At 37.5% G+C, this 26,705-nt stretch overlaps 3 protein-coding genes across 3 annotated transcripts in view; all 3 read left to right on the forward strand.

Annotated features, from left to right (window-relative positions):
- Nucleotides 1-16,257, forward strand: part of LOC134005562 (tenascin-like) — a 27,270-nt gene extending 11,013 nt beyond the window's left edge. The window contains exons 5-30 of the mRNA XM_062444485.1: nt 969-1,139; nt 1,797-1,896; nt 2,207-2,445; nt 2,750-3,007; nt 3,252-3,509; nt 3,754-4,011; nt 4,350-4,607; nt 5,468-5,725; nt 6,064-6,321; nt 6,660-6,917; nt 7,268-7,525; nt 7,776-8,033; nt 8,372-8,629; nt 8,967-9,224; nt 9,575-9,832; nt 10,083-10,340; nt 10,679-10,936; nt 11,275-11,532; nt 11,883-12,140; nt 12,390-12,647; nt 12,986-13,243; nt 13,582-13,839; nt 14,190-14,447; nt 14,692-14,949; nt 15,288-15,545; nt 15,995-16,257. Of these exons, the coding sequence (XP_062300469.1) occupies nt 969-1,139; nt 1,797-1,896; nt 2,207-2,445; nt 2,750-3,007; nt 3,252-3,509; nt 3,754-4,011; nt 4,350-4,607; nt 5,468-5,725; nt 6,064-6,321; nt 6,660-6,917; nt 7,268-7,525; nt 7,776-8,033; nt 8,372-8,629; nt 8,967-9,224; nt 9,575-9,832; nt 10,083-10,340; nt 10,679-10,936; nt 11,275-11,532; nt 11,883-12,140; nt 12,390-12,647; nt 12,986-13,243; nt 13,582-13,839; nt 14,190-14,447; nt 14,692-14,949; nt 15,288-15,545; nt 15,995-16,257 (6,449 nt within the window). The remainder of the gene's footprint in view (nt 1-968; nt 1,140-1,796; nt 1,897-2,206; nt 2,446-2,749; nt 3,008-3,251; nt 3,510-3,753; nt 4,012-4,349; nt 4,608-5,467; nt 5,726-6,063; nt 6,322-6,659; nt 6,918-7,267; nt 7,526-7,775; nt 8,034-8,371; nt 8,630-8,966; nt 9,225-9,574; nt 9,833-10,082; nt 10,341-10,678; nt 10,937-11,274; nt 11,533-11,882; nt 12,141-12,389; nt 12,648-12,985; nt 13,244-13,581; nt 13,840-14,189; nt 14,448-14,691; nt 14,950-15,287; nt 15,546-15,994) is intronic.
- A 122-nt stretch (nt 16,258-16,379) lies between these two features.
- On the forward strand, nt 16,380-22,817 carry LOC134005563 (receptor-type tyrosine-protein phosphatase H-like). The gene is made up of 11 exons (XM_062444487.1): nt 16,380-16,416; nt 16,500-16,757; nt 17,187-17,444; nt 18,405-18,662; nt 18,964-19,221; nt 19,538-19,795; nt 20,037-20,294; nt 20,537-20,794; nt 21,825-21,904; nt 22,686-22,710; nt 22,804-22,817. The coding sequence occupies exons 1-11, from the start codon at nt 16,380-16,382 to the stop codon at nt 22,815-22,817; spliced, it is 1,962 nt and encodes a 653-aa protein (XP_062300471.1).
- On the forward strand, nt 22,611-26,579 carry LOC134005731 (E3 ubiquitin-protein ligase TRIM39-like). The gene is made up of 8 exons (XM_062444722.1): nt 22,611-22,710; nt 23,320-23,892; nt 24,025-24,120; nt 24,262-24,495; nt 24,760-24,907; nt 25,027-25,053; nt 25,687-25,832; nt 25,924-26,579. The coding sequence occupies exons 2-8, from the start codon at nt 23,323-23,325 to the stop codon at nt 26,344-26,346; spliced, it is 1,644 nt and encodes a 547-aa protein (XP_062300706.1). The 5' UTR covers nt 22,611-22,710; nt 23,320-23,322; the 3' UTR covers nt 26,347-26,579.
- Nucleotides 26,580-26,705: the final 126 nt, after the last annotated feature.

Below are 26,705 nucleotides of genomic sequence, written 5' to 3' on the forward strand. Positions count from 1 at the left end.
CTGGACTTTTTAGAATTTTAGTTTGGACATTTATATACTGATACAAATGCATATCCATGAAATTAAAAGTTGAAAAGAAAGAATAAATTAACATTATGTAACTTTTCAAATGCATGTTTTTAAAGGATTAACACATGGATTACAGGCTGATCATCTGTGTGCTCACAGGTTGGTGCCTATTGTTTGATTATCCTGGCTGGCTGACTTTTTTAATCAATCTTTCTCAGTACTGCAACCTTCAAAGGTTTTTTTGGGGATGAATTCATAGTGTCAGAAAATACTGTAATTGGGGCAATTTTATTCAAATCCTAGTCTTAAATGAAGATTATCGTGCAGTGATTTTTATTTACAAAGAAACTCAATCATTACACAAAACAATAGGAGGAGAATGTGTGTGTAACTCAGGCTGAACAATAATGGGCTTTAAGTATAAATAAATCACTTTCTTATCTCATTGTAATCCAATGCCTTAACAGTTCATGTTTTTTGTGCAGTTGTAGCTCATAATTGAACAGTTTCTTTTACTATTTTTGTCCGTAGTGGATACTGAAGCCTGATTTACTAATACAGCTGTAAACTTAATGTGGCTCCAGGCAAATATTTAAGGCATTAGACATTAGGTCTTGTGAGGATTGTTTTGTTCAGGTTCAGTCAAGCATTCAATGTTTTCATTCACTACAGTGATGATTCATGTCAACACAGTCAATGACATGACAGGCATTGTGTTATTTTTGACATGTCAAGATTACAAAAATGTAATTATGAATAAATGAAAAATCTTTGGTATAAAACTCAACTTTACACCTTTCAAAGTTCTATTTCCTGTTCATGAAACAGACAAGTTAATGTATTTTCATCAGTGATAAGGAAGTTTAAAACAATCAGTGCTTCCCCATATTCACTATGAAAGAACAAAGAAAGTTCACATTGTAGGAAGCGATAAAAATAATGAATATACTTTGTTTTAGGAGCACTGGTCAGTGTTGCCTCTAATCCATCTCGTCAGTACTACTTTGTGAGCACACCACTGAATTGGACTGAAGCACAGAGCTACTGCAGACAGGTCTACACTGACCTGGCCACCATAGAAAACACAGCTGACGTCAGTGCTGTTAACAGCGTTGCATCAAACGGCACAGGCAAGTTCTCAATGCTGGAATGAAACATTGTGCTGTATATTAACCATGCATTCATCTTAGTACTTTAAACAAATACAATCATTATATTATGATGTGTAATGTTAATAATGGTAAATAGAGGAGAACAGCATTCAGAACAGATCAACTGATCTCTATGAAGTAATATCCATTATAATGTGAGTTATTTCTCAGTATACTGTATATTGCAGCTGTATTAAATGATGAAAATCTTTTTCAACAGGCAAGGCTTGGATAGGTCTCTATGATGACTTGGTAAATAGTTGGAGATGGTCTCTGAATGACAGTAGCTTCTACGGTGAAGGAGAGACGGAGTATAGAAACTGGGATACTAGTAATAATGAACCCAACAATCTTAATGGGCAACAGTACTGTGTGCAGCTTTATGGTTCCTTCTCTGGCACATGGGGAGACACTGAATGCAGCAACGAACTACCCTTTGTGTGCTACAACGGTGGGTTTTCTAATTGAGCTAGAATTAATAAAGATCCAAATAGACCTTTTATATGACATTTGACATGAAACTGACATGAGCAATACTTTATCCCTCTGATTCCAGATCATCAGAACTTTCTATGTTTTCTTTCATACATTGCAGCAACATTAATGTCTTCCTGACATTGTCTTTTATATTACCAGGTACAGTAAATGGCGCTGCATCCTTTGTTTTGGTCAACACAAATTTAAATTGGACTGAAGCTCAGAGCTACTGCAGGGAGAATTATGTGGATCTACCCAGGTACAGTATGTCCTGATGAAGAATCCAAGACATGTTAATAACATCAGGCTTATCACATGAAAATTAAATTCAATTACCTAACACTGGCAAGATGGCCAAAGGTCTTTAAGGCTTTAAAAGGATGTAAAAAACACATAAAGTTGTTATGATGACTTTAAGCTATGTTAGCTCAATTGTAACGTTGTGTGGTTGAGCTCTATGATACAGTTTATTACCAATCAGTGAATTCTTTGTGTGTTTGTGTGTGTATGTTTTTTCCTCTTCATCTGTGCTCAACTTTGCTATGTATGTGTTACTGTTTCTCTTACAGCATAAGAAATGAGACAGAAAATAACATCATCACAAACCTGACAGGTGGATTATTTGTGTGGATTGGTCTTCATCGAGAAAAAGTATGGTCTGATGGGAGCGACTCTCTGTTTCGAAACTGGGCCAGCTTGCAGCCAGGCTCCAGCACAGAACGATGTGTCACCACATCCTTTAATGACTCAGGACAGTGGTTTGATGATGACTGCTCCATCAAATTTCCATTCATCTGTTACAAACCAAGTAATGCATCCCTCTCTCACATAGAGTCTGTGTCTAAACATACAGTATATAACACTGATTATAAATGTTAATACCTATTATTAATATGCCTTACTTTAATGTGTCTAAACAATATAATACTGTTTGATCTGAGAAGGCAGTAGATTAGCTACAGTAAGGAAAGTAAATTCTTCAACTGATTTACAAGTGGGGGTTGATTGTCATTGACAATTGTGATTATGACATTGATATAGTATATCATCATGATGTACCAAAGGCATTTCCATGTCATGTCATATCTGTATTGTATGTTGTCTCTGCCCAGTTCCACCCAATGCAAAAAACTTGAAAACGATAAAACAAGATGAGACCAGCATCACCCTGCAGTGGAATAAAGTGAACGATAATGCCAGTTTTATTCTCCAGTTTGATGGTACAGAGATAAACATCACTGCACCAGATGGAGATGGAGCAGTAACTCACACAGTCTCATCTCTCACTGCTGGAACTAAATACACATTCACTCTCTTCTCTGTGCTTGACAATGTCAGAAGCAGTGGAATAAACATCACTGCAGTTACTGGTGAGATATTGTGCGTACAGTTTAACTACATAAGAATCACAGTTCTGTGTTAATTAATTTACATACTTATGATGAAAGATATATTCAGGAGTGCGAATGCTTCCCAAACTGTTCATGAACTAACTTGAATTGTTGTGGCAGTTACAAGCTGCTCAATGCCAGTTAGTAGCAGCCATCGCTGTTAACAACTATAAATGTAGTTCTGTTATCAAGGAAATCAATCCCTACTCTTTTTCTTTTGCAGCCCCTCCAAACACAAACAGTTTCACATCAACGGGACAAAATGAGACCAGCATCACTCTGCAGTGGAATAAAGTGAACAACACTGGCAGCTTTATTCTCCAGTTTGATGGTGCAGAGATAAACATCACTGCACCAGATGGAGATGGAGCAGTAACTCACACAGTCTCATCTCTCACTGCTGGAACTAAATACACATTCACTCTCTTCTCTGTGCTTGACAATGTCAGAAGCAGTGGAATAAACATCACTGCAGTCACTGGTGAGATATTTTGCGTACAGTTTAACTACATAAGAATCACAGTTCTATGTTATGAAATTTACATACTTATGATGAAAGATATATTCAGGAGTGCGAATGCTTCCCAAACTGTTCATTGATTAACATGAATTGTTGTGGCAATTACAAGCTGCTCAATGCCAGTTAGTAGCAGCCATAGCTGTTAACAACTATAAATGTAGTTCTGTTATCAAGGAAATCAATCCCCACTCTTTTTCTTTTGCAGCCCCTCCAAACACAAACAGTTTCACATCAACAGGACAAAATGAGACCAGCATCACTCTGCAGTGGAATAAAGTGAACAACACTACCAGCTTTATTCTCCAGTTTGATGGTACAGAGATAAACATCACTGCACCAGATGGAGATGGAGCATTAACTCACACAGTCTCATCTCTCACTGCTGGAACTACATACACTTTCACTCTCTTCTCTGTGTTTGAGAACATCAGAAGCAGTGGAGTAAACATCACTGCAGTCACTGGTAAGATATGAGACTTAAATAACATGACAGCAAGCCATCACATTGTTTTTAGTCTGACAGTATGAAACTAAAATGTATTTGCTATGTCTGATATTGTGTCAGTGAATATCCTGCCTCTTATCATGTGCAGTATTAGCCAACACATTCAACTCTTTCATTCACACACTATAGTCCATCTTCATGGAATTTAACATTTGAAATTCCTTGCTTATTGTTCACTAAATGTATCTAGTCTAATAGACAACTGGACCAACATTATCATCCAGATGGAGAAAAGAAGCATTTTTCATGAGAATACCTCTTTTGATCACTGTGTTACCTTCTCTTTTCTGTCTCAGCTCCTCTAAATGCAGAAAGTTTCAGGTCAATAGGACAAAATGAGACCAGCATCACTCTGCAGTGGAATAAAGTGAACAACACTACCAGCTTTATTCTCCAGTTTGATGGTGCAGAGATAAACATCACTGCACCAGATGGAGATGGAGCAGTAACTCACACAGTCTCATCTCTCACTGCTGGAACTAAATACACATTCACTCTCTTCTCTGTGTTTGAGAACATCAGAAGCAGTGGAGTAAACATCACTGCAGTCACTGGTGAGATATGTCTCTTCATTGCTGTGCACTGTATCACCCTAACCAACCATCATGTTTTTTCAGTGCACCAATATGAACCTAAAATGCATTTATTCAGTATAAAACTCATTTGATGCTTTGATTTTTAAATTGTTGTTATACCTAGTACAATACATTTGACTATAAGAAGAAACATCTTTTTAAAAAGACACACAATTTATTACCTTCATAGTTTTATTGTGTAGAACATACATTTTTCTATGTGTGGGGATGCAAAATGGACCATGTTTAACAGCAAGCGGGAACAATTTTTCACTGTTTATATACAGTCTTTTGTTAATACATTTTTTGACTCCTCCTTGTTATCTCAGCTCCTCAGAATGCACAAGCCTTCAAGTCAACAGGTCAAGATGAGACCAGCATCACTCTGCAGTGGAATAAAGTGAACAACACTACCATCTTTATTCTCCAGTTTGATGGTACAGAGATAAACATCACTGCACCAGATGGAGATGGAGCAGTAACTCACACAGTGTCATCTCTCACTGCTGGAACTAAATACACATTCACTCTCTTCTCTGTGTTTGAGAACATCAGAAGCAGTGGAGTAAACATTACTGCAGTCACTGGTAAGTTATTTAAAAAAAAAAAAAACAGTTTAAATACATAAGAATCACAGTGCTATGTTATTTAATTTACATACTTATGATGAAAGATATAATAAGTGGTGCGAATGCTTCCCAAACTATTCATGAACTAACTTGAATTGTTGTGGCAGTTACAAGCTGCTCAATGCCAGTTAGTAGCAGCCATAGCTGTTAACAACTATAAATGTAGTTCTGTTATCAAGGAAATCAATCCCCACTCTTTTTCTTTTGCAGCTCCTCCAAACACAAACAGTTTCACATCAACAGGACAAAATGAGACCAGCATCACTCTGCAGTGGAATAAAGTGAACAACACTACCAGCTTTATTCTCCAGTTTGATGGTACAGAGATAAACATCACTGCACCAGATGGAGATGGAGCAGTAACTTACACAGTCTCATCTCTCACTGCTGGAACTAAATACACATTCACTCTCTTCTCTGTGTTTGAGAACATCAGAAGCAGTGGAGTAAACATCACTGCAGTCACTGGTAAGATATAAGACTTAAATAACATGACAGCAAGCCTTCACATTGTTTTTAGTCTGACAGTATGAAACTAGCATTTATTTGCTATGTCTGATATTGTGTCAGTGAATATCCTGCCTCCAGTCAAGTGCAGTATTAGCCAACACATTCAACTCTTTCATTCACACACTATAGTCCATTTTCATGGAATTTAACATTTGAAATTCCTTGATTATTGTTCACTAAATGTATCTAGTCAAATAGACAACTAGGCCAACATTATCATCCAGATGTAGAAAAGAAGCATTTTTCATGAGAATACCTCTTTTGATCAGTGTGTTACTTCCTCTTTTCTGTCTCAGCTCCTCAGAATGCAGAGAGCTTCAAATCAACAGGACAAAATGAGACCAGCATCACTCTACAGTGGAATAAAGTGAACAACAATACCAGCTTTATTCTCCAGTTTGATGGTACAGAAATAAACATCACTGCACCAGATGGAGATGGAGCAGTAACTCACACAGTGTCATCTCTCACTGCTGGAACTAAATACACATTCACTCTCTTCTCTGTGTTTGAGAACATCAGAAGCAGTGGAGTAAACATCACTGCAGTCACTGGTAAGATATGAGACTTAAATAACATGACAGCAAGCCATCACATTGTTTTTAGTCTGACAGTATGAAACTAAAATGTATTTGCTATGTCTGATATTGTGTCAGTGAATATCCTGCCTCTTATCATGTGCAGTATTAGCCAACACATTCAACTCTTTCATTCACACACTATAGTCCATCTTCATGGAATTTAACATTTGAAATTCCTTGCTTATTGTTCACTAAATGTATCTAGTCTAATAGACAACTGGACCAACATTATCATCCAGATGGAGAAAAGAAGCATTTTTCATGAGAATACCTCTTTTGATCACTGTGTTACCTTCTCTTTTCTGTCTCAGCTCCTCTAAATGCAGAAAGTTTCAGGTCAATAGGACAAAATGAGACCAGCATCACTCTGCAGTGGAATAAAGTGAACAACACTACCAGCTTTATTCTCCAGTTTGATGGTGCAGAGATAAACATCACTGCACCAGATGGAGATGGAGCAGTAACTCACACAGTCTCATCTCTCACTGCTGGAACTAAATACACATTCACTCTCTTCTCTGTGTTTGAGAACATCAGAAGCAGCGGAGTAAACATCACTGCAGTCACTGGTGAGATATGTCTCTTCATTGCTGTGCACTGTATCACCCTAACCAACCATCATGTTTTTTCAGTGCACCAATATGAACCTAAAATGCATTTATTCAGTATAAAACTCATTTGATGCTTTGATTTTTAAATTGTTGTTATACCTAGTACAATACATTTGACTATAAGAAGAAACATCTTTTTAAAAAGACACACAATTTATTACCTTCATAGTTTTATTGTGTAGAACATACATTTTTCTATGTGTGGGGATGCAAAATGGACCATGTTTAACAGCAAGCGGGAACAATTTTTCACTGTTTATATACAGTCTTTTGTTAATACATTTTCTGACTCCTCCTTGTTATCTCAGCTCCTCAGAATGCACAAGCCTTCAAGTCAACAGGTCAAGATGAGACCAGCATCACTCTGCAGTGGAATAAAGTGAACAACACTACCATCTTTATTCTCCAGTTTGATGGTACAGAGATAAACATCACTGCACCAGATGGAGATGGAGCAGTAACTCACACAGTGTCATCTCTCACTGCTGGAACTAAATACACATTCACTCTCTTCTCTGTGTTTGAGAACATCAGAAGCAGTGGAGTAAACATTACTGCAGTCACTGGTAAGTTATTTTAAAAAAAAAAACAGTTTAAATACATAAGAATCACAGTGCTATGTTATTTAATTTACATACTTATGATGAAAGATATAATAAGTGGTGCGAATGCTTCCCAAACTATTCATGAACTAACTTGAATTGTTGTGGCAGTTACAAGCTGCTCAATGCCAGTTAGTAGCAGCCATAGCTGTTAACAACTATAAATGTAGTTCTGTTATCAAGGAAATCAATCCCCACTCTTTTTCTTTTGCAGCTCCTCCAAACACAAACAGTTTCACATCAACAGGACAAAATGAGACCAGCATCACTCTGCAGTGGAATAAAGTGAACAACACTGGCAGCTTTATTCTCCAGTTTGATGGTACAGAGATAAACATCACTGCACCAGATGGAGATGGAGCAGTAACTTACACAGTCTCATCTCTCACTGCTGGAACTAAATACACATTCACTCTCTTCTCTGTGTTTGAGAACATCAGAAGCAGTGGAGTAAACATCACTGCAGTCACTGGTAAGATATAAGACTTAAATAACATGACAGCAAGCCTTCACATTGTTTTTAGTCTGACAGTATGAAACTAGCATTTATTTGCTATGTCTGATATTGTGTCAGTGAATATCCTGCCTCCAGTCAAGTGCAGTATTAGCCAACACATTCAACTCTTTCATTCACACACTATAGTCCATTTTCATGGAATTTAACATTTGAAATTCCTTGATTATTGTTCACTAAATGTATCTAGTCAAATAGACAACTAGGCCAACATTATCATCCAGATGTAGAAAAGAAGCATTTTTCATGAGAATACCTCTTTTGATCAGTGTGTTACTTCCTCTTTTCTGTCTCAGCTCCTCAGAATGCAGAGAGCTTCAAATCAACAGGACAAAATGAGACCAGCATCACTCTACAGTGGAATAAAGTGAACAACAATACCAGCTTTATTCTCCAGTTTGATGGTACAGAGATAAACATCACTGCACCAGATGGAGATGGAGCAGTAACTCACACAGTGTCATCTCTCACTGCTGGAACTAAATACACATTCACTCTCTTCTCTGTGTTTGAGAACATCAGAAGCAGTGAAGTAAACATCACTGCAGTCACTGGTAAGATATGAGACTTAAATAACATGACAGCAAGCTATCACATTGTTTTTAGTCTGACAGTATGAAACTAAAATGTATTTGCTATGTCTGATATTGTGTCAGTGAATATCCTGCCTCTTATCATGTGCAGTATTAGCCAACACATTCAACTCTTTCATTCACACACTATAGTCCATCTTCATGGAATTTAACATTTGAAATTCCTTGCTTATTGTTCACTAAATGTATCTAGTCTAATAGACAACTGGACCAACATTATCACCCAGATGGAGAAAAGAAGCATTTTTCATGAGAATACCTCTTTTGTTCACTGTGTTACCTTCTCTTTTCTGTCTAGCTCCTCTAAATGCAGAAAGTTTCAGGTCAATAGGACAAAATGAGACCAGCATCACTCTGCAGTGGAATAAAGTGAACAACACTACCAGCTTTATTCTCCAGTTTGATGGTGCAGAGATAAACATCACTGCACCAGATGGAGATGGAGCAGTAACTCACACAGTCTCATCTCTCACTGCTGGAACTAAATACACATTCACTCTCTTCTCTGTGTTTGAGAACATCAGAAGCAGTGGAGTAAACATCACTGCAATCACTGGTGAGATATGTCTCTTCATTGCTGTGCACTGTATCACCCTAACCAACCATCATGTTTTTTCAGTGCACCAATATGAACCTAAAATGCATTTATTCAGTATAAAACTCATTTGATGCTTTGATTTTTAAATTGTTGTTATACCTAGTACAATACATTTGACTATAAGAAGAAACATCTTTTTAAAAAGACACACAATTTATTACCTTCATAGTTTTATTGTGTAGAACATACATTTTTCTATGTGTGGGGATGCAAAATGGACCATGTTTAACAGCAAGCGGGAACAATTTTTCACTGTTTATATACAGTCTTTTGTTAATACATTTTCTGACTCCTCCTTGTTATCTCAGCTCCTCAGAATGCACAAGCCTTCAAGTCAACAGGTCAAGATGAGACCAGCATCACTCTGCAGTGGAATAAAGTGAACAACACTACCATCTTTATTCTCCAGTTTGATGGTACAGAGATAAACATCACTGCACCAGATGGAGATGGAGCAGTAACTCACACAGTGTCATCTCTCACTGCTGGAACTAAATACACATTCACTCTCTTCTCTGTGTTTGAGAACATCAGAAGCAGTGGAGTAAACATTACTGCAGTCACTGGTAAGTTATTTTAAAAAAAACAACAGTTTAAATACATAAGAATCACAGTGCTATGTTATTTAATTTACATACTTATGATGAAAGATATAATAAGTGGTGCGAATGCTTCCCAAACTATTCATGAACTAACTTGAATTGTTGTGGCAGTTACAAGCTGCTCAATGCCAGTTAGTAGCAGCCATAGCTGTTAACAACTATAAATGTAGTTCTGTTATCAAGGAAATCAATCCCCACTCTTTTTCTTTTGCAGCTCCTCCAAACACAAACAGTTTCACATCAACAGGACAAAATGAGACCAGCATCACTCTGCAGTGGAATAAAGTGAACAACACTACCAGCTTTATTCTCCAGTTTGATGGTACAGAGATAAACATCACTGCACCAGATGGAGATGGAGCAGTAACTTACACAGTCTCATCTCTCACTGCTGGAACTAAATACACATTCACTCTCTTCTCTGTGTTTGAGAACATCAGAAGCAGTGGAGTAAACATCACTGCAGTCACTGGTAAGATATAAGACTTAAATAACATGACAGCAAGCCTTCACATTGTTTTTAGTCTGACAGTATGAAACTAGCATTTATTTGCTATGTCTGATATTGTGTCAGTGAATATCCTGCCTCCAGTCAAGTGCAGTATTAGCCAACACATTCAACTCTTTCATTCACACACTATAGTCCATTTTCATGGAATTTAACATTTGAAATTCCTTGATTATTGTTCACTAAATGTATCTAGTCAAATAGACAACTAGGCCAACATTATCATCCAGATGTAGAAAAGAAGCATTTTTCATGAGAATACCTCTTTTGATCAGTGTGTTACTTCCTCTTTTCTGTCTCAGCTCCTCAGAATGCAGAGAGCTTCAAATCAACAGGACAAAATGAGACCAGCATCACTCTACAGTGGAATAAAGTGAACAACAATACCAGCTTTATTCTCCAGTTTGATGGTACAGAGATAAACATCACTGCACCAGATGGAGATGGAGCAGTAACTCACACAGTGTCATCTCTCACTGCTGGAACTAAATACACATTCACTCTCTTCTCTGTGTTTGAGAACATCAGAAGCAGTGGAGTAAACATCACTGCAGTCACTGGTAAGATATGAGACTTAAATAACATGACAGCAAGCCATCACATTGTTTTTAGTCTGACAGTATGAAACTAAAATGTATTTGCTATGTCTGATATTGTGTCAGTGAATATCCTGCCTCTTATCATGTGCAGTATTAGCCAACACATTCAACTCTTTCATTCACACACTATAGTCCATCTTCATGGAATTTAACATTTGAAATTCCTTGCTTATTGTTCACTAAATGTATCTAGTCTAATAGACAACTGGACCAACATTATCATCCAGATGGAGAAAAGAAGCATTTTTCATGAGAATACCTCTTTTGATCACTGTGTTACCTTCTCTTTTCTGTCTCAGCTCCTCTAAATGCAGAAAGTGTCAGGTCAATAGGACAAAATGAGACCAGCATCACTCTGCAGTGGAATAAAGTGAACAACACTACCAGCTTTATTCTCCAGTTTGATGGTGCAGAGATAAACATCACTGCACCAGATGGATATGGAGCAGTAACTCACACAGTCTCATCTCTCACTGCTGGAACTAAATACACATTCACTCTCTTCTCTGTGTTTGAGAACATCAGAAGCAGTGGAGTAAACATCACTGCAGTCACTGGTGAGATATGTCTCTTCATTGCTGTGCACTGTATCACCCTAACCAACCATCATGTTTTTTCAGTGCACCAATATGAACCTAAAATGCATTTATTCAGTATAAAACTCATTTGATGCTTTGATTTTTAAATTGTTGTTATACCTAGTACAATACATTTGACTATAAGAAGAAACATCTTTTCAAAAAGACACACAATTTATTACCTTCATAGTTTTATTGTGTAGAACATACATTTTTCTATGTGTGGGGATGCAAAATGGACCATGTTTAACAGCAAGCGGGAACAATTTTTCACTGTTTATATACAGTCTTTTGTTAATACATTTTCTGACTCCTCCTTGTTATCTCAGCTCCTCAGAATGCACAAGCCTTCAAGTCAACAGGTCAAAATGAGACCAGCATCACTCTGCAGTGGAATAAAGTGAACAACACTACCATCTTTATTCTCCAGTTTGATGGTACAGAGATAAACATCACTGCACCAGATGGAGATGGAGCAGTAACTCACACAGTGTCATCTCTCACTGCTGGAACTAAATACACATTCACTCTCTTCTCTGTGTTTGAGAACATCAGAAGCAGTGGAGTAAACATTACTGCAGTCACTGGTAAGTTATTTTTAAAAAAAAACAGTTTAAATACATAAGAATCACAGTGCTATGTTATTTAATTTACATACTTATGATGAAAGATATAATAAGTGGTGCGAATGCTTCCCAAACTATTCATGAACTAACTTAAATTGTTGTGGCAGTTACAAGCTGCTCAATGCCAGTTAGTAGCAGCCATAGCTGTTAACAACTATAAATGTAGTTCTGTTATCAAGGAAATTAATCCCCACTCTTTTTCTTTTGCAGCTCCTCCAAACACAAACAGTTTCACATCAACAGGACAAAATGAGACCAGCATCACTCTGCAGTGGAATAAAGTGAACAACACTACCAGCTTTATTCTCCAGTTTGATGGTACAGAGATAAACATCACTGCACCAGATGGAGATGGAGCAGTAACTTACACAGTCTCATCTCTCACTGCTGGAACTAAATACACATTCACTCTCTTCTCTGTGTTTGAGAACATCAGAAGCAGTGGAGTAAACATCACTGCAGTCACTGGTAAGATATAAGACTTAAATAACATGACAGCAAGCCTTCACATTGTTTTTAGTCTGACAGTATGAAACTAGCATTTATTTGCTATGTCTGATATTGTGTCAGTGAATATCCTGCCTCCAGTCAAGTGCAGTATTAGCCAACACATTCAACTCTTTCATTCACACACTATAGTCCATTTTCATGGAATTTAACATTTGAAATTCCTTGATTATTGTTCACTAAATGTATCTAGTCAAATAGACAACTAGGCCAACATTATCATCCAGATGTAGAAAAGAAGCATTTTTCATGAGAATACCTCTTTTGATCAGTGTGTTACTTCCTCTTTTCTGTCTCAGCTCCTCAGAATGCAGAGAGCTTCAAATCAACAGGACAAAATGAGACCAGCATCACTCTACAGTGGAATAAAGTGAACAACAATACCAGCTTTATTCTCCAGTTTGATGGTACAGAGATAAACATCACTGCACCAGATGGAGATGGAGCAGTAACTCACACAGTGTCATCTCTCACTGCTGGAACTAAATACACATTCACTCTCTTCTCTGTGTTTGAGAACATCAGAAGCAGTGGAGTAAACATCACTGCAGTCACTGGTAAGATATGAGACTTAAATAACATGACAGCAAGCCATCACATTGTTTTTAGTCTGACAGTATGAAACTAAAATGTATTTGCTATGTCTGATATTGTGTCAGTGAATATCCTGCCTCTTATCATGTGCAGTATTAGCCAACACATTCAACTCTTTCATTCACACACTATAGTCCATCTTCATGGAATTTAACATTTGAAATTCCTTGCTTATTGTTCACTAAATGTATCTAGTCTAATAGACAACTGGACCAACATTATCATCCAGATGGAGAAAAGAAGCATTTTTCATGAGAATACCTCTTTTGATCACTGTGTTACCTTCTCTTTTCTGTCTCAGCTCCTCTAAATGCAGAAAGTTTCAGGTCAATAGGACAAAATGAGACCAGCATCACTCTGCAGTGGAATAAAGTGAACAACACTACCAGCTTTATTCTCCAGTTTGATGGTGCAGAGATAAACATCACTGCACCAGATGGAGATGGAGCAGTAACTCACACAGTCTCATCTCTCACTGCTGGAACTAAATACACATTCACTCTCTTCTCTGTGTTTGAGAACATCAGAAGCAGTGGAGTAAACATCACTGCAGTCACTGGTGAGATATGTCTCTTCATTGCTGTGCACTGTATCACCCTAACCAACCATCATGTTTTTTCAGTGCACCAATATGAACCTAAAATGCATTTATTCAGTATAAAACTCATTTGATGCTTTGATTTTTAAATTGTTGTTATACCTAGTACAATACATTTGACTATAAGAAGAAACATCTTTTTAAAAAGACACACAATTTATTACCTTCATAGTTTTATTGTGTAGAACATACATTTTTCTATGTGTGGGGATGCAAAATGGACCATGTTTAACAGCAAGCGGGAACAATTTTTCACTGTTTATATACAGTCTTTTGTTAATACATTTTCTGACTCCTCCTTGTTATCTCAGCTCCTCAGAATGCACAAGCCTTCAAGTCAACAGGTCAAGATGAGACCAGCATCACTCTGCAGTGGAATAAAGTGAACAACACTACCATCTTTATTCTCCAGTTTGATGGTACAGAGATAAACATCACTGCACCAGATGGAGATGGAGCAGTAACTCACACAGTCTCATCTCTCACTGCTGGAACTAAATACACATTCACTCTCTTCTCTGTGCTTGACAATGTCAGAAGCAGTGGAATAAACATCACTGCAGTTACTGGTGAGATATTTTGCGTACAGTTTAACTACATAAGAATCACAGTTCTATGTTATGAAATTTACATACTTATGATGAAAGATATATTCAGGAGTGCGAATGCTTCCCAAACTGTTCATTGATTAACATGAATTGTTGTGGCAATTACAAGCTGCTCAATGCCAGTTAGTAGCAGCCATAGCTGTTAACAACTATAAATGTAGTTCTGTTATCAAGGAAATCAATCCCCACTCTTTTTCTTTTGCAGCTCCTCCAAACACAAACAGTTTCACATCAACAGGACAAAATGAGACTAGCATCACTCTGCAGTGGAATAAAGTGAACAACACTGGCAGCTTTATTCTCCAGTTTGATGGTACAGAGATAAACATCACTGCACCAGATGGAGATGGAGCAGTAACTTACACAGTCTCATCTCTCACTGCTGGAACTAAATACACATTCACTCTCTTCTCTGTGTTTGAGAACATCAGAAGCAGTGGAGTAAACATCACTGCAGTCACTGGTAAGATATAAGACTTAAATAACATGACAGCAAGCCATCACATTGTTTTTAGTCTGACAGTATGAAACTAGCATTTATTTGCTATGTCTGATATTGTGTCAGTGAATATCCTGCCTCCAGTCAAGTGCAGTATTAGCCAACACATTCAACTCTTTCATTCACACACTATAGTCCATTTTCATGGAATTTAACATTTGAAATTCCTTGATTATTGTTCACTAAATGTATCTAGTCAAATAGACAACTAGGCCAACATTATCATCCAGATGTAGAAAAGAAGCATTTTTCATGAGAATACCTCTTTTGATCACTGTGTTACCTCCTCTTTTCTGTCTCAGCTCCTCAGAATGCAGAGAGCTTCAAATCAACAGGACAAAATGAGACCAGCATCACTCTACAGTGGAATAAAGTGAACAACAATACCAGCTTTATTCTCCAGTTTGATGGTACAGAGATAAACATCACTGCACCAGATGGAGATGGAGCAGTAACTCACACAGTGTCATCTCTCACTGCTGGAACTAAATACACATTCACTCTCTTCTCTGTGTTTGAGAACATCAGAAGCAGTGGAGTTAACATCACTGCAGTCACTGGTAAGATATGAGACTTAAATAACATGACAGCAAGCCATCACATTGTTTTTAGTCTAACAGTATGAAACTAAAATGTATTTGCTATGTCTGATATTGTGTTACTGAATATCCTGCTTCCAGTCTTGTACTGTATTAGTCAACACATTTAACTCTTTCATGCACACATTATAGCCCATCTTCATGGAATTTAACATGTGAAATTCCTTGATTATTGTTCACTATGTCCATCTAGTCCAATAGACAGTATGGTATTGTTAGTTATAAAACATGACAACTCTCCAACTACAATCTTAGTAAAACAAAATGTCTGTAATTGTTTCTGCTCTCATAGCCATGTATTGCACTGGGATACAAATTGGACCAACATTATCATACAGATGGAGAAAAGAAGAATTTTTCGTAGGAAGTCCTCTTCTGATCAGTCTGTTACCTTCTCTTTTCTGTCTCAGCTCCTCAGAATGCAGAAAGCCTCGAATCAACAGGTCAAGATGAGACCAGCATCACTCTGCAGTGGAATAAAGTGAACAACAATACCAGCTTTATTCTCCAATTTGATGGTACAGAGATAAACATCACTGCACCAGATGGAGATGGAGCAGTAACTCACACAGTATCATCTCTCACTGCTGGAACTAAATACACATTCACTCTCTTCTCTGTGTTTGAGAACATCATAAGCAGTGGAGTAAACATCACTGCAGTCACTGGTTAGTTATTTTAATTAAGGTTTAACTACATAAGAATCACAGTTGTTGTATGTTAATTAATTTACATACTTATTACGAAAGATTTATTCAGGGGTGCAAATGATTCCCAGACTGTTCATTGATTAACATGAATTGTTGTGGCAGTTACAAGCTGCTCAATGCCAGTTAGTAGCAGCCATAGCTGTTAACAACTATAAATGTAGTTCTGTTATCAAGGAAATCAATCCCCACTCTTTTTCTTTTGCAGCCCCTCCAAACACAAACAGTTTCACATCAACAGGACAAAATGAGACCAGCATCACTCTGCAGTGGAATAAAGTGAACAACTCTGGCAGCTTTATTCTCCAGTTTGATGGTACAGAGATAAACATCACTGCACCAGATGGAGATGGAGCAGTAACTCACACAGTCTCATCTCTCACTGCTGGAACTAAATACACATTCACTCTCTTCTCTGTGTTTGAGAACATCAGAAGCAGTGGAGTAAACATTACTGCAGTCACTGGTAAGATATGAGACTTAAATAACATGACAGCAAGCCATCACATTGTTTTTAGTCTGACAGTATGAAACTAAAATGTATTAACTATGTCTGATATTGTGTCAGTGAATATCCTGCCTCCAGTCATGTGCAGTATTAGGCCAACACCTTCAACTCTTTCATGCACACATTATAGCCCATCTTCATGGAATTTAACATGTGAAATTCCTTGATTATTGTTCACTAAATTCATCTAGTCAAATAGAAAACTGTCTTTAACAACATTCCTGCTAAAAAAAATGTGTCCGTAATTGTTTTTGCTCTCATAGCCATCATTATGTATTACACTGGGATACAAATTGAACGGACATTATCATCCAGATGTAGAAAAGAAACATTTTTTGTAGGAAGTCCAGTTTTGATCAGTCTGTTACTTTCTCTTTTCTGTCTTAGCTCCTCAAAATGCAGAAAGCCTCAAATCAATAGTACAAGATGAGACCAGCATCACTCTACAGTGGAATAAAGTGAACAACACTGGCAGCTTTATTCTCCTATTTGATAGTACAGAGATAAACATCACTGCACCAGATGGAGATGGAGCAGTAACTCACACAGTCTCATCTCTCACTGCTGGAACTAAATACACATTCACTCTCTTCTCTGTGTTTGAGAACATCAGAAGCAGTGGAGTAAACATTACTGCAGTCACTGGTAAGTTATTTCAAAAAAAGTTTAACTACATAAGAATCACAGTTCTATGTTAATTAATTTACATACTTATGACGAAAGATATATTCAAGGGTGCGAATGCTTCCCAAACTGTTCATTGATTAACATGAATTGTTGTGGCAGTTACAAGCTGCTCAATGCCAGTTAGTAGCAGCAATAGCTGTTAACAACTATACATGTAGTTCCGTTATCAAGGAAATCAATCCCCACTCTTTTTCTTTTGCAGCTCCTCCAAACACAAACAGTTTCACATCAACAGGACAAAATGAGACCAGCATCACTCTGCAGTGGAATAAAGTGAACAACCATACTAGCTTTTTTCTCCAGTTTAATGGTACAGAGATAAACATCACTGCACCAGATGGAGATGGAGCAGTAACTCACACAGTCTCATCTCTCACTGCTGGAACTACATACACTTTCACTCTCTTTTCTGTGTTTGAGAACATCAGAAGCAGTGGAATAAGCACTCGTGAATTCACTGGTAAGATAAGAGACTTAAATAACATGACAGCAAGCCATCTCATTGTTTTTAGTCTGACAGTATGAAAGTATAAAATGTATTTGCTATGTCTGATATTGTGTCAGTGACTATCCTGCCTCCAGTCATGTACTGTACTAGCCAACACATTTAAGTCTTTCAGTCACACACATAAATCCATCATAAAGGCATTAAACCTTGAAATTCCTTGCTTATTGTTCACTATATTCATCTTCTCAAATAGACAATGTGATATTTTTCATTATGAAATATGACAACTGTCTCCAACAACATTCCTGTTAGAAATTATTTGTCTTGAATTGTTTTTGCTCTCATAGCCATCATTATGTGTTACATTAGGATGTAAATTGCACCAACATTATCATCCAGATGGAGAAAGAAGCAATTTTCATTTCAAGTCCTCTTTTAATCAGTCTTTTACCTTCTCTTTTCTGTCTCAGCTCCTCAGAATGCACAAGCCTTCAAATCAACAGGACAAAATGAGACCAGCATCACTCTGCAGTGGAATAAAGTGAACAACACTTCCAGCTTTATTCTCCAGTTTAATGGTACAGAGATACACATCACTGCACCAGATGGAGATGGAGCAGTAACTCACACAGTCTCATCTCTCACTGCTGGAACTAAATACACATTCACTCTCTTCTCTGTGTTTGAGAACATCAGAAGCAGTGGAGTAAACATCATTGCAGTCACTGGTGAGATGTTTCACTTCATTGCTAAATACTAAATCCCCTTAAAAAGCCATCAACTCATTTTCAGTACACTAGTTTAAAACGAAAACGTATTGATCTTTTTCTGAAGCTGTGATTGTTCTTTTTATTTATACATCTCTGTTGTCAAATATTGCACATTGAATTTAATTAACTTGGATAATATACATACAGCACAAGTTTTTATTGATGTAGAGATGCCAAATGGACCATCTTTAATACTAGATGGAACATTCACACACTTTACAGACAGTAAATATACTTTCTTGTCTTCTTTCTGTTTCAGCTCCTCAGAATGCACAAGCCTTCAAGTCAACAGGTCAAGATGAGACCAGCATCACTCTGCAGTGGAATAAAGTGAACGACACTGGCAGCTTTATTCTCCAGTTTAATGGTGCAGAGATAAACATCACTGCACCAGATGGAGATGGAGCAGTAACTCACACAGTCTCATCTCTCACTGCTGGAACTAAATACACATTCACTCTCTTCTCTGTGTTTGAGAACATCAGAAGCAGTGGAGTAAACATTACTGCAGTCACTGGTGAGATGTTTCACTTCATTGCTTAATACTTAATTACCCTAACACGCCGTCATCTGCTTTACAGTGTACTAGTGTGAAACTAAAACATACCTATTCTCCTCTGACAGTTGGAGGATTTATTTTTTACACATCTCTGTTGAAAATATAGTGTATTCAGTATCATTATAAGATGTAAAAACTATATAATATATATATATAGCAAACGTTTATATTGATATAGGGATGCAAAATGGACCATCTTTAATACTAGACAGAACATTTCCACTCTAAGAGAGAGTCCAATGTTAAACTTTCTGATTGGATTTTTCTTTCTCAGCTCCTCAGAATGCACAAGCTTTCAAATTAACAGGACAAGATGAGACCAGCATCACTCTGCAGTGGAATAAAGTGAACAACAATACCAGCTTTATTCTCCAGTTTGATGGTACAGAGATAAACATCACTGCACCAGATGGAGATGGAGCAGTAACTCACACAGTCTCATTTCTCACTGCTGGAACAAAATACACATTCACTCTCTTCTCTGTGTTTGAGAACATCAGAAGCAGTGGAGTAAACATTACTGCAGTTACTGGTGAGATGTTTCACTTCTTTACTAGATACTAAATCACCTTAAAAAGTTATCAAATGATTTTCAGTGCACTAGTGTAAAGGAAAAACGTATCTACTCTTCTCTGAAGCTATGATGTTTCTGTTTTTTTTTTTATTGATGTAGGGATGCAAAATAGACCATATTTAATACCAGACAGAACTTTTGCACTTCATACAGACAGTTCGATGTTCATGAACTTTCTAATTGTATATTTCTTTCTCAGCTCCTCAGAATGCAGAAAGCCTCAAATCAACAGGACAAAATGAGACCTGCATCACTCTGCAGTGGAATAAAGTGAACAACAATACCAGCTTTATTCTCCAGTTTGATGGTACAGAGATAAACATCACTGCACCAGATGGAGATGGAGCAGTAACTCACACAGTGTCATCTCTCACTGCTGGAACTAAGTACACATTCACTCTCTTCTCTGTGTTTGAGAACATCAGAAGCAGTGGAGTAAACATTACTGCAGTCACTGGTAAGATATTGCAAAAAAAAGTGTAACTACATAAAAATCACAGTTTTATGTTAATTAATTTACATACTTATGATGAAAGATATATTTAGGGGTGCGATGCTTTCCAAACTATTCATGAACTAACTTGAATTTTTTTGCAGTTACAAGCTGCTCAATGCCGTCAGTAGCAACCATTGCTGTTAAGAACTATAAATGTATTTCTGTTATCAAGGGAATCAATCCCCACTCTTTTTCTTTTGCAGCCCCTCCAAACACAAACAGTTTCACATCAACAGGACAAAATGAGACCAGCATCACTCTGCAGTGGAATAAAGTGAACGACAATACCAGCTTTATTCTCCAGTTTAATGGTGCAAAGATAAACATCACTGCACCAGATGGAGATGGAGCAGTAACTCACACAGTCTCATCTCTCACTGCTGGAACTAAATACACATTCACTCTCTTCTCTGTGTTTGAGAACATCAGAAGCAGTGGAGTAATCGTCACTGCAAGCACTGGTAAGTTATGTAACTTCACTGATGTGTGTTTAACCAGGCACAACACTGTTGCTCTGTTTTAGCAGTGTACACAGATCAATATACAAGAATAGATGATTAAATTATATCACCACTTTAACTACCAATCTATTACCAACGTAGTTAGTAACTGATGGTTTAGTTGAAATGTTTTGGTGGCCACTATCAGTGAGTACAAGAAAGCATCAGCAAATCCATTTTGGATCAGCAGTAACCAGAACTGACAACAAGGTGACATATTATCACAATGACAGCAGCTACAAGTCAGTTAATATTAATACACTTAAGAATTCCCCTTTAATTCAATGTTTTCCTGTTTTTGTTTGTTCCTTGTCTTTGTCGTTGTTTTTGTCTTTGCACCATTTAAACATATTTTAAATGACACTGAACTAACTTCCCCTTTCCCCGTCACTATTTTTTCTTCTTTTTGTTTTCAAGTAACATCCACAACATCAATATATACAAACATACATAATGTAGCTTACATTTAAATGGCATTATTATTATTAACAAAAATATTAATTCCTCTTTATAAAATTTCTTCCCATGTAAACAATGACTGCAAAAAATGACTTTGACTACGATAAAGGGCCTCGTAAGTATATACATTTGTTACATTCATTACATGAGTTTTTGCTTTAAGTGCACAACTGATAATTGTATTTTCATGAGATTTATATTGTAATCGATATCCTAATCACAACTGTATTGTATTTCTCTTTCATATCTTAAATATTTATCTTTTAAATTTTTTTCTTGTACTTATTTTATGTATTATGCAGATGTCCTTCTTTTGTAATACACATCGGGATGCTATGACATTAAAATGTAGCTTTTTAAAAAGTGCAGTAATACTACAAATACTATTATAATAAGTATAGTATTTAATTATTGTGATACAAGCACAATATGGTCAACATTTTTAAATACTTAGCAATATTAATGTAATAGATCATCAATTTATATTTTGATGTATATTATTCTATGTAACATTTTATATTTGTGTCAACAGAGTATGTTATTGGACTGAACATCAGATTGCAGTCTTATGGTCAGCTGTCAGACTCAGACTTACAAGGTCTGTTAGAGGAGGTGAGAATAACTGCTGTTTCTATTTATTCTTTGTCCATATAACAAGTTTCTTCTCACTTTTAATATAAATAATCTACAAATTATTACATTCAGTATTAACGTTAGTATTTGTGTCTATGTGTGTGTGTGTGTGTGTGTGTGTGTGTGTGTGTGTGTGTGTGTGTGGCTTTTTTAAAATCCAGCTCCTCCGAAAGTACGGAGTGCCGCAACATTCCCTGAAGATTCAATCTGTCAAGACATGATACGTGAAAAGACTTTAAAACTTTCAGGGATAGTTCCCAAAACAAATACACCCACAATCAAGATGAATTGTAAATATATTTGTGAACCCTGCTGCTACTTCAACTGGATGATAGAAAGTACAAAACCAAAAAGCTAAATAACTTATAGCTGTGTAAAATGTTTGTCTTGTTTTGTTAAGATATGATTGTTGCAGTGTTGATAATGTGTATTGCAGTAATGAAATAATATATATTAAATAAATAAAGAGCCTTGGAAACTTGGCAAGTACATGTTGAAGTAATGAATGTGACTGAGCTTGATTCATGAGTTCTCTTTGTTGCTCAATGCAATACAAATACAGTAGGATTATATAATGAAATACAAAGAAATACAACCCAATACACACCCAGTAATGCACATCATCTGGACTTTACTCCTCCCACTCTGGAACCACATGGTGGTTAGAAAAAAATAGTCCCGGAGGAAGTGATAATAGTGAAACGTGCTGGGCTTCGTCTTCACAACCACACTCCCAGTGTTTGCCTTTGCTACCTCAAAGGTCGAGTCTCCCATTGAGCAACAAGGTAAGACTGAGATAAAAAATAATGGCTGGGTATGTTTCAGCACCTTGTTTAAACAAATAGAATAATGCCTGTGAAGTTTCTGCTTTTGTCTAGTACGAAGCAGCTAAATCACAACATTTAGTGGAATAATATGTAAAGCTTGTGGGCTGAGCAGTGAATTATGCTCAGCCCACAAGCATAACTTAATGTTTTAACTCATTAAAACACTTGCAGGGTGATGGACTGCATAAGGTGGAATGTCTGTGTTTGGATTTTAAGTGTGCATTCAGCCCATGTTTTAAGCTGAATTCAGAGGGCAAGTTTCACATTACAGAGGCTGAGTCACGTGACTGAGCAGCTGGACTTTGGTCACTGTGCAGCTTGAATTGTTGAATAATTATAAGGAAGTCTAAATGTGTCCTGCGTTAATAAATTTAAACACATGCAACACTGTAAAATTTCAAGATAATGAAGACAAAACTTCTGAAACATTGTTTATCTTTTTCCAACATTTGTTTTAGATTTTTAAGTAATTGTGAACCGAACCACATTTATTCTGTGACTCAGAATTCACATTCACAATTCCTAATCAGTTATTGCTGACATTCATCTTCTTTCTTTAATTATTAGGTCATGGCTTTTCCCAGCGCTCTCTTTTCAGAGATGCAGTTTCAGTGCTGCATCTGTCAGGATGTGTTCTCTGAGCCAGTCTCCATCCCCTGTGGTCACAGCTTCTGCTTCACCTGCATCACATCACACTGGGACCAGAGCCTTACCATCAGCTGTCCCAAATGTCAGTCAGTCTTTGAGGGCCGCCCAGAGCTTTGTGAAAACTCTTTCGCCAAGGAGATATCTGAGCAGATCCGAGCGAAAAGGCAAAACGGCATGACGTCAGCGGCAGGAAGATCCATAAATTGTGACGCGTGTGTCGGGAAGCAAACAAAGGCCCTGAAGTCATGCCTTGTGTGTCTGACTTCGTACTGTGAGAGTCACCTGGAGCCTCACCTGAGAGTCCCAACCTTGAAGATTCACAAGCTGATAGAACCTGTGGCGATGCTGGAGAACCGGATGTGTAAAAAGCACCAACGGCTACTGGAGCTGTTCTGCAGGAGCGACCAGAGGTGTGTGTGTGTCCTGTGCACCGAGACTGACCACCGCTGCCACGACATCGTCCCCGTGGAGCGAGAGAGTCAGGAGAAGAAGGTGAAGCTGCTTTTCATCATCATCGTGACACTGGCCATCATCCCATCGAAATGCTTTGGCAGCCCTGATGCTGTATTACGATTCTGACTTTTGATCCCAGTTGTTGGTTTTCATTCCTCTTCTCACGTTCAGGCTCAGATGAAAAGGATCGAGGCTCACGTTCAGCAGATGATCCAGGACAGACTGCAGAAAGTGAAGGAGATTAAACACTCGGTGGAGCTCAGCAAAGTGAGTTGACAAGAATTGGATGGTTACTTTAGGAAAAGTGTGCCACAGCCTATTTAAGGATGTAAGAACACTTTCCACACAGGAAAAACAAGAAAAAACTTAAAAATGATCAACTCTATTGTTCTTTATTATTGTCTTCAGGACAATTCACAGAGAGACATAACAGAAAGCATGGAGGTCTACTCTGCACTGTTTCGTTCCCTGGAGAGAAGCCAGGCTGAGCTGGTGGAGATGATCCAGAGGAAGCAGGCAGCAGCAGAGCAGAGAGCGGAGAGCCTCATCACAGAGCTGCAGCTGGAGATCACTGAGCTGGAGAGGAGAAGAAGTGAGATGGAGCGGCTTTCTCACACGGACGACCACCTCCATCTTCTGCAGGTCAGGAGTCACAGTCTGATGAACAGATGAGCGAGAAATAAAAACTAGAAATTTCTACATTCAAACTCACTTTTTACACTCAAACCTCATGTACATTTTAAAATAGTCACACAGGAAGAAATCAGTGATGCCACTATGAAAATCAACATTGTTTTTCTTGCCATCTATTATTCGCCCATTCCTATACTTCCTGTCTCGTCTCAGCTCATCTGTTCTCTTCTCTCATTTAAAGTGATTTTTCTCTTATTGAATTATTTGTGTCAGAGGTTTCCAGCTCTGAGTTCCTCTTCAGCCATAAAGACCTGCTCCAACATCGTCGTCCATTCAGACACATGTTTGGGGACTTTAAGGAGAACGCTGGCCAACATTGAACAACAGCTGCAGTCAGCTTTAAAAAAGGTTTCCACGCAAGGTATGTTTCTAAAATTATTGTTTATCCATATCACCACATTAAGATAAAACAACTGCTTTTATATTATATCGTATTTGATCACTGAATTAATACATGATTCTACTTTGTCTTACTTACAGAGCAAGAAAAGATGCAGCAGTATGCAGGTATTTATTTCTCAATGGCATCAAAACATACTTTTACAGACTACAATGTTTGCTGCATTAGGGGGTTAATAAATAATCTTGTGAAAAAGAAGAGAATTCTGGATTATCAGTTGCAAATACGTAACTGCTACAAAGATAGATCACATTCAGTTCATTAAATTATTGAATATTTGTTTGATTGAGTGATAAATTGATTGTCAACCTGACCGTAGTTTAAAATTATCCAGCTGGTTTATACCTTCCCATTTACTTAAATGCTGATTCATGTGTATAGTCCTTTGTTCAATGTATGAATTGAAACCATAAATGAGGTGTGGCTATCAGCACATCTTCATTGACAGTCGAACAAAGTCCAAACATCATGTCAGATTTAGTCTGATAAGGGGAATTCTTGTGTTTCATGACAGCAAGTGCCATTCAAACACTACATGCACCTTAACAGGATTGGTAACAGCATTATAAATCATAATTTGCTTAACTTTTCATCAGCTGTTTGTTTGTTTGTTCAGTTTTTCTCTACATAAAAAAGAATTCCATGTGTTCCAGTTTCAGCAAACATTTAACAGTATTTAATCAGAGGGGGGAAAAGGATGATGGAGTTAAAGTAACATATTAACTGTGTCCATTTATCAGCTGATGTTCATCTGGACCCCACGACTGCTAACCCATGGCTAATTCTGTCTGAGGATGGGAGACAGGTCCAGGATGGAGAAGTTGAACAGAACCTGGTGGACCTGCCTAAGCGTTTTGACACAGCACCATGTGTGCTCGCAACCTGGGTAAACACATGTGTTTATTCTTATAAAGATATCTTGTCTCTCTTTCATATCTCAACAATAAACGATGACCTCACCCTCTCTTGCCACACAGGGTTTCGCCACAGGGAGGCACTACTGGGAAGTGGACGTGGGAGACAAGACAGCGTGGGATCTGGGTGTGGCACAACAATCGATCAACAGGAAAGGTTTAGTCACACTGAGCCCAGAAAACGGTTATTGGACTGTGTGTTTAAGGAAGGGCAGTGAGTACAGGGCATGTGCAGAAAAGGCAGATCTGCTGTGTCTCTCTCAGAGGCCGCGGGTTATTGGAGTGTTTTTGGATTATGAGGATGGGACGGTGTCCTTCTATAATGCAGAGGCCAAGTCACACATCTATTCCTTTACACAGTTCAAATTCACTGAGGCCATGTTTCCCTTTTTTAACCCAGAAATGAGCGACAGCGACAGTAACAAATTACCACTTATCATCCGTCCTCTCAGTGGAGGATGTGATTTAGATGGCATCACAATATAATAATATATTATTTAAAACTTCAGTAGCAAGAACCAATTTGGTTTATTCTGCCAACAATCATTGCAGAAGTAAAAATCACAGATATGTAATCATGGAGTGAAATTGTACATTGTGTAAATTATACTCAAAGTTCATCATCTCAAACACTTGTGCTCTTGCATCACAAATTTCAAACACTGTCCTCTGAAATTGTCCTCACACATACAAGTGGTGTTATACTGTATTGATAATAAAGTAAAGCATTATTTGATATTTCATTATTGTTCTCCCTCCTTTAATAAACTTCAAACTACTGTATGTATCAATCCTCCTGTGCTTTCCTTTCCTCCTCCTCCTCCTCCTCCTCCTCCTCCTCCTCT

Source organism: Scomber scombrus, chromosome 23 (assembly GCF_963691925.1).
Source record: "Scomber scombrus chromosome 23, fScoSco1.1, whole genome shotgun sequence".
NCBI lineage: Eukaryota > Metazoa > Chordata > Actinopteri > Scombriformes > Scombridae > Scomber > Scomber scombrus.